General features: G+C 31.9%; 1 protein-coding gene across 6 annotated transcripts in view; it reads left to right on the top strand.

Moving 5' to 3' along the window:
• Positions 1-3938, top strand: part of LOC110110583 (polyprenol reductase 1) — a 40851-nt gene extending 36913 nt beyond the window's left edge. For 4 of the 6 annotated variants that reach the window (XM_020842136.2, XM_028701127.1, XM_020842139.2 and 1 more), the window contains 4 exons: positions 2435-2530; positions 3236-3307; positions 3421-3564; positions 3671-3938. In XM_020842136.2, the coding sequence (XP_020697795.1) occupies positions 2435-2530; positions 3236-3307; positions 3421-3525 (273 nt within the window). In that variant the 3' untranslated portion in view covers positions 3526-3564; positions 3671-3938. Of the gene's footprint in view, positions 1-2434; positions 2531-2827; positions 2944-3235; positions 3565-3670 lie in introns of those variants that run through there. The other 2 variants (XM_028701126.1, XR_003703176.1) reach the window with 2 other exon arrangements.
• Positions 3939-8759: the final 4821 nt, after the last annotated feature.

Here is an 8759-nt window from a genome sequence, read left to right as displayed (position 1 = left end):
AATTAAAGACATGTGGCTCTTGGCATTCCTCTCTCTTGCCTATAAATATGAGAAAATGTTATGAAAGAAGGGAGTTGATATTTGTGAGCATATTTGCTATTAACCTGCGGGTTTATTTGGAAATCCTGCGGGCTCTTTCCAACCTTCTTTTCTCATCCCCTCCGAAAATCCTGCGGGCTCTTTCCAACCTTCTTTTCTCATCCCCTCCGGAAATCCTGCGGGCTCTTTCCACCCTTTCTTCTCAGGCTTCTAATCTCTTCGTATCTCCGCAAGTGCCACTCCATCTGTATCCTTCTTCTCAACAGTGAAGCAACTTTAGGGTGTCGTGTTTTGGTTGATTTGGAAGCATTTGGGACAGTCTTGCAGTGGTGGACCATCGGTTTGCTAATTCTATGCACTTTACTTATTTAACCTACAAATTCGATGCATGTGAGGAACCCGCTCTGACGGTTGTCTGAGGATAGCGTCTTTTTAAATTTCTTTATTTCTTTAAAATCTCCTAGCATCTTTGTTGTGCTTGTCAAGTTTTGGGTCGTTTGCCTTTATTTAATAAAGTTTGTTTTAAGTTCTACTCATTGTGTCAATTTTTCTCTTGTTTGTCTACTTCAGAGCCTAAAACACTTTTTTTAGATGGGAAGAGTTTAGTATCTTCTTTCCTGTTCATGTGCTCTGACCTTCTTAATTTGTTCTCTACCTTGAAAAAATCCTTGCCTTTTATATGTGACTAAAAAGTTGGAAGTTTTTGACTATTATTGAATGTAGGAGATAAAAAGATTATGTGCATATGTATTTTTCACCCACTCAGACTACTTGCGTGGAATAATCAAATGAAGGCATTGTTTTTCGCTAGCTGGAATATTTTATGGTTTTCATGAATTATAACTTCTGCATTATGAGATTTAGCCTCACCTAATTGTATTTCTTTAGGGATACGAATTTTAGGAGGCTCATGTTCTAAGTATGTTTAGGAATTGCATCATCATCATCATTGTCTATTATTTTTGTTAGAACTATTTGGGGTGGGCTGTATGAATCCACAATTTTTATTTATTCCTTTTGTGTGTTGCTTGAGGTGTCAAATCTGTACTTAACAAATAATTTTGAAACACTATTCATGTTATTTTAGGCTCTTCTTCATTAATAATTATTTGGCTCTAATTTTATCCCTTTGTCTAATGGCTTCATCTTCTATCATTCATTGTATATGCTGAAAGCCTGAAACCACATAATTCTATTTTTTATTTCTTTATTTTTAATAGATGTCCTATCGACTATTTTTCTTGTATAATCATTCTCTAATTTATTATTTCAATTGTGCTACATATCCTTGTTAACAATCTCATTTTTTCATGCTCAACTTACCCATCAATGAGTTTTTATTCCTCAATACTTAGATTCATAGAAATTTACAATTAAATCTCCATGATATTCTATTATTATATAATGCTCCTAAGACACTTCTCTAATTTATATACTCATCCTTAACTCTAAAGGTTATAAATTTGTCTATAACCCCATACCCCATTATGATGTATAATAAATCTAATATACGCAAACCTATAATGTATAGGTATAGATCTATATTTTAAGGATGTTGATTAATAATTATTAATATCAAATCCATTAAAATTACATATATGTACTTATTCTTTGTTTTATACTAAATCTAATGTTCCTATTTTCTTAACATTTTCTCAATTATTTTAACCTTAGGCTTAATTTGGCAGGTATCTTGCAAATTAGTACACTTTGTATTTAATCTAAGGATTTGCAAGTTTTGTAATGATTGTAGCTATTGTGTATTTATTTTGCAATCATCCATATACTACTAGTGTTTAAACCATTATTTGTTTCCTCATATTTTACTTATACATAGGCTTTATGGTTCATTCAGAATGAAGCTTTGCACATAGGGGCTGATATTGCTGGATAATTTTGAATGTGAAAAGTCGTAGAATAAAGTCCATAGAGAAATAGAATTTGGTCTGGATGAATAACCCCTCTTTCCAAGCTAAAATTGCATGATGCTTTTTTATCTGCTTCCTATTCATGGAACATTCTCCCTATAAAAAATATCAAATGTGAACAGTTTAGCCTTAAATTCCAGGGATATGGATCCCAGATTTTGTGTGATGAATGATATATTTTTTCTGTTTCGCGTTCTTTATCCAACGATGTTCTCTCATACAGCATGATGAAATATTTTATACCTGTACTTTCCAAGCCAGCATAAGACTTCTGGGGCCATATCTCTTTTCTCTGTCTTGAACTGTTTGTTATATGTAATGCTTTTGGTCTTATTGTCTATATTCATCTCTTGCAATTCAAATGTTAAAGTACCCCCTTCTCCATCAGTTTTGGTTCTTCATTCTGAAACTGTCAAAATTCTAGTCAATAAGAAAGTTATATAACTGAAATTTCATATTCTTGACAGGGCTCTTTACGAGAGCAGAGAGGAGCTGATGAATACATAATCCCAAATGGTGACTGGTTTGAATATGTTTCATGCCCACATTACCTTGGTGAAATAGTAATTTCATACACTTTGAAGCACATTCTGCTTAATTTGTATTTTACTGAACTTGTGTGATAGCATTGATTAGTTTTTACCTACAACATCATTGGGAGTTGTTTCACAAATTCGAAACAATGTTGTTAATCTTAGAGTTAATTCAAGTTGCGAAAGGAGGATTTAATGCTAGCCAATTTTAGAATCTCTTGGTTGGGATATAAAGATGAAACAATCTTCCTTAATTTTTGTTGTTGCTAATAAACTTATTGTGGGGAAGTCCGACTTTATGATCATTTTTAATTTTTCCACTTTTAGGGAATTGAAGACCAATTTTATAAATTTTATGGTGAAGATTAATTAAATTTTGTTATGGGTGTGAAATTCTTGGGTGAAGTTTGAAGAAGGCGAGCCAATGGATGCACATCCATATTGTCAGTTCCTTTCCTTCTCCTTTGTATTTAGCTATCCTTTTACTTAGTTTATTTCCGCATTGAGGCATCTACTTTATCCATAAGGCTTTCCTTACTAATGTTCTGCATCACCTGTGCTTTTCTATTTGAATCATTAAACTTAACTTTTAGGAATATCTGAAAGAATCAAATCCTCTCCCACCATTTATGTATAAACTTTGTTGCACACTTGATGTTAAGAAATTTATGATGATTCTTTGATGTTTTTCACCCGAATCAGAGTCTGTCATATTTATCACTACTATCTATGCAGGTCATTTATGCTGGTATATTACTTGCTAGTGGAGGATTCGACCCAACAGTTTGGCTCCTTTTCTTCTTTGTGGTGATAATATTTCTGATCCTTGCACAAAGTTGCAGATTATCATTTTGAAAACCTTATTGGTTCATTTTATCCTAACATTTGATGATGATTTTGTTGTGTTCTTTCTGGCCCAGGTATCTAATCTTGTTTTTGCAGCAGCAGAAACACATAGGTGGTACCACCAGAAGTTTGAAAGTTACCCTCCTTCGCGGAAGGCTATAATACCATGGATTTATTAAGTATACCATCTAATTACAGTGTTGCTAAGAAATATAGAGGTCTGTTCTCGAATTCAACCATAAATATTCCTTCTTCTTCTTCTTTTTTTCAGGGATAAGACTTAAAACAAGAACTTAAATGTTTTTTTTATTCATGACTGATCAGTTCAGGTGATTCAAATTCATGAAAGAAGGCTACAAACATTCAAATACTGAAGGGGAAATTTCAAATTTATTCTTATTGTTCTTATCAAACTTAAATCTATTCCCCCCACCCTGTTGTAGCAGATTTGTAAGTAAGAATTTAATTTGAATAATATTTACTTTAATCTTTGTATCTATTTTCAGTACTCAGAAAACTGTAGCTAATCAAGCCCTGTCCAACATTTGGAGTTTATATGAATGACAAAAGGATTTCAGGTAATGTTGTTTAATTTATCAATCTTTAGTGATTTATGATCTGCATGAACTTTTGCATGCAAAATGCTCTTGACCTGAAGTTTTCTACTTGATTTTATTGTATCATTTGGTCTGCTAATGTCTGTATTTTGGCCAATAGTCTAAAGAAAATAAAATTAAAAGAAAACAAAATTAATGATGTTGATATCTGACTCTTGTTCTGATTTGTGTTCAACTTAATAAATAATTTGTGAGTCAAATTTGTGATTAATTATTCCATGGGGACACGGGACGTCGTCCGGAGACAAATCAGAGAGCGCCACGCCACGTCACTTCCTTGCTGTGTAATGTGGTTGTGTACCCTCTGTGTATCGGGTGACGTGGTGCGCTCTGATTCGTCTTCGGACACAGAGCAACGTTCAGTGTCTGCACATAATAATTTCTCTCAAATTGTTGTGATAATGATTCAAATTTCTTTCCTGAAATTAATTTTTCATCTACAGTTAGATCCCCAACCAAATTTGATCTGATAAATTTTATGACCATCAATTTTATTTTGAAAACATTATATAAAAAATAACAGATTAATCCTATATTATTATATTCATTTTAAAATATATTTAAAAACGATAAAATGTATATGCTGACCCAAAATTTTTTCATTGCATTTATATTAACTACGGTATCTAAGTACTCTAATTCGATATTTTATAGAAAATTTCAATTTAAAGAAGAAGGCTCATGAATGATGTTAGTTAACTGAAGTGAATTTTTTCTCTTTTTAAGCTATTGAAATTATGTTAATTTAAATAGCATACAATTTGATCCCTATTTAGTTTACTTCAAAATTGACTATTATTATTACATTGTTGTGTTTAGCTATTACGATTTTTTTTAATTGCATATTTATATATTATGAGAAAATAATGTTCTAAATTATCTATTTTCTCAAGAAAAAAAACAGGATGGTTTAGTTAAAAGAATAAAAGAAATTTTGTTTAATAATTTTTATAGGTAATTGAGCTTAAGAAGTGAAATTTAACTTTATATATCTCTTGATTTATTTTAGTTGGGTAATATCCCTCAATTTGGGAAAAGTATGCATAATGAAGGATAATAAATTGTATTTATTGGTACTATTTATTGGACTCCAATCATTCAAAATTTTAGCTCAAATTGTGGGGTTAGCTATCGACAGGATTGTTGGCGTGCGAAGAAAAAGAGGGGATTGCTAAGGGTTATTATTGATAGTGAGAGTATGTAATAATGGAATCAGTAGCACGTGAATGAGAAGAGGTCGTGATGTGAGTTTGTTGGGGGTAGACATTGATTGACCATACGAACAAAATGTGAAGAATAAAAGGAGTTTATTGAGAGTAGCATCAATAGAATTGATGGAGCTTGAAGGACACGATGCAAACAGAGGTTGAAGTCCCTATTCAAGCACATGTTCTGACTTGATTTGAACCATAGGTTGAAACAAAGGTTTTACCTTGGTTTCAAATAGGTTCAAACCATGGTTTGAATTAGATTCAAATTAGTTCGAAGCACTTGCAAAATATTGATGGTCCTGATGAGGAAGTCGGGAATTTACCATGTTATTCCTTATTTTGAGGGTGTTTATCATGTTTGCCAAACTAAAAAAAAAAAGAAAAATATTTGCCAAAATAAGCACATCACCAAGGATATAAAATTAATCGATATAATGCTACAATAAACTAACATAATGGCGTTATTTGACTTTGTATGCTTCACAATAGTCATAATTTGGCAAAATATTACTGTTGTTTTGTCATTTGAAGAAATATGTAAAGAAAGTCATTTCGAACCAAATTGTATTGTGTAATATAAAAATATGAGTTATAAATATTCACTCATTTCAAATTTAAAACAAGGAAGCTGCTCAAATATATCTCTTCCTAGCGATTAATTATTATGTGCGGAGGTCAACAAGAATGCTCCACATCACCCCTTGCTCGGTATCGCGGCTCTATACTTCTAACGTGGCGCATTTTAGTTTGTCTCCGGACAACGTTCTGCATCCGGTCTCCACACAGAATAATTTCTACTCCCTAGCACCATCTTTGTCTTTAGCAATCTTGGGGCTCGTGCGACAATTTATAGTAAGCTTCATAATGATGATGCTTTCCAACCATCAACTTTTCAAAGTTTTTGTTGTTAAACTTTTGATTATTTATGTTTAAATATATTCATGGCTAAAAGTTGTAGGTTATGATAAGGAGGTTAAGGCTTCGTTTGGTTTTTTTAACTTCTCCGTTTCAAAAATATCATTAGAGGAAATGGAGTTTTTAAACGGAAAAAGCTAAACCATATCGCTTCTCAAAACAGTAAGAAAATGGAGTTTTGGAAAAAGCGTGCGGCACATTCAAACTTCAAAAAAAAAAAATTTCGTTTTGAAACTGAAAAGGCACAGGGAACGGGCAAACAAACCAAGCCTACGAAGAATCATGTGTACCAAAAAAAAAAATATAGGACAAAGTTATAATAGAAGTTTCAAACTTTGAATTGTTTGATGTAAAAATTTTCAATAACTTTAGCTTCAATTGACGTACCAACTCCATGAAAAAGTGGAACTATAATTAAGGATATTTTACTTGCTTTTATAGCACCGAATGGAGATCCACATTAACATCAAATGCATGGTAGTCCTCTTGATTTTTTTTTTAAATTGTAATTTTGTACCATGAGATTTTAGAATATTGAATATATAATATTGAACTACACATGCTTTAACATTTAAAAATAGCGGGCAATATTGTGTTTCCAAAAATTTCGCTTGACCAACATGAATCTCGAGGCAATATTTGAATGAAATACTTTCAAAATTAAATTCAAGATCATCCAATATTTTATTTTAATGAGCTTATAGTTGAAATAAATGTCTTGATGAAATAAACCCATCAACACCACAAATGATCGGATTTGAGTCCAAATAAACTCAAACCAATCACTTGAAATATATTTAAAAACACTTGAAAATTAATTGAATGATAAAATGGTCTCTAAGCTTTGCGTTGTTATAATTAAATATAGCAGCTTGATGAGAAAGATTCAATGAGAAAAAAAAAACCATTTAATTACGACATTTTAAGACGCTCAAATGTTAGATAAACGATATATTAGAAAGGAGATCAATATGAAACATTCGACAAAGTATTGTGGATTGTAGTAAAAATTGCCTAAATGTCTCTCTTAAAAAGGTTATAATAGGACTCCGTTTTCTACATGAAGGGAGGGAGAGAATTGAGAGAGCTAAACAACACTCTTACTTTTTTTAGTTTACGATCACTATTGATGTTCACCAATAATAATTGCTGCTACAATCACCAAACTTTCGTCATACGATTATTATTATTTGACTATTAACATCTAATTCAATTATTAGCTTTAATTATTCTCTTGCATACATCCAATTTATATAATCACTACGTACAACATGAATCACATAATCATTCTCAACTGTATATAATCCATCATCTTTAATTGTGAAGATGAGAGTGTTCATGTATCTTTCTATTATTTAGTAGATTCATTCAACCAAGCTATACCTCATTTTTTTTACTTTTTTGGTTATTCATGTAAAACTTTTGTCTCTTATAAATTTTTATTTACGATCCGGATATTATTAGCATAAAGCTGAGACATTAAATAATCAACTGTTGTAAATTTTCTAGTATGTAACAATAATAAATGATATGTAATGAATCACTTAATTTAGTTAGGTAAATGACTTACATTGAACTCTATATATATATTCTTTTATTACTACAAATGATGTACATGCAATTCAATCATATTATAGATAGAGCATGTTAAAATTATTGTCCAAAATGTCATTTGTCTAACACTTAAATTTTAATATTTTAAATACTTCATCACATTTGATGTATAAGATAGATGAAAATGTGTATCTTACTTAAGAAAAAGAAGTAATGTTATTTTTTTGAAATAATTCAAATATTATATAAATACATATTGAAATTTAGATATTATTTATGTAATATAAATATATGAAGGTTGTATGATATGTTCATAAATCCCACCCCCACCCAAAAAAAAGAGGTTTTTACATACATACCACTATATCATTGTTATTTTACATATCTCACACTTCAAATATTAATATTACAGTTATACCACCCAAATTCTAAGTTTACCTCAAATCTACCACTCCCTCTCCCGCACAGCTCACGACGTCAACGGCACCACCATCGGCTCCGGCCTCGCCTCCATCATCCTCTTTGAAAAGCAGCATCCTCGCCAAAGGAGGTGGAAGCAGCAAGAACTTCATTTGAGAATGGCTTGGTGACGATTGAGAATATGATCAAAGACGGTAGGTCTTATCCTTTTTACAGGTTTGTGAGGGATGTTGGTGCTGGTTTTCTAAGTGGTGAGAAGACTGTTTCACTGGGGGAAGAATTTGATAAGGTTTTCGACATGATTTGCATGGGGAGGATGATCGATCCAATGCTTGAGTGCATGAAGGAGTGGAATGAATATCCTAAGTTTTCCTCGAGCAAACCATGGTAGAAAATGAAGCGTTTCTGAAAATAAAAAATTGCTATTTTACATATTCCTTCTTGCTTATGATTATATTTGTTGTCTTTGTTTTTTTGTTGCAAAGTTCAAACCTATGATCCAACTATGGAGGCGACGGTCGGAGCTGAAGGCGGTGCCGTTGACGTCGCGAGCTCTGCGAGAGACGGAGTGGCATATTTGATGTAAGCTTAGAATTTGGGTGGTATTACTGTAATATTAATATTTGAGATATTAGATAGATAAAATAACAATAATATAGTGGTATGTATGTAAATCTCCTAAACAAAATACCAAAG

The sequence above is a fragment of the Dendrobium catenatum genome, unplaced genomic scaffold (genome assembly GCF_001605985.2).
Source record: "Dendrobium catenatum unplaced genomic scaffold, ASM160598v2 fragScaff_scaffold_1639, whole genome shotgun sequence".
Classification (NCBI taxonomy): domain Eukaryota; kingdom Viridiplantae; phylum Streptophyta; class Magnoliopsida; order Asparagales; family Orchidaceae; genus Dendrobium; species Dendrobium catenatum.
Note: the sequence above shows the minus strand (reverse complement) of the source record. Positions and strands in the feature narration are given on the sequence as shown.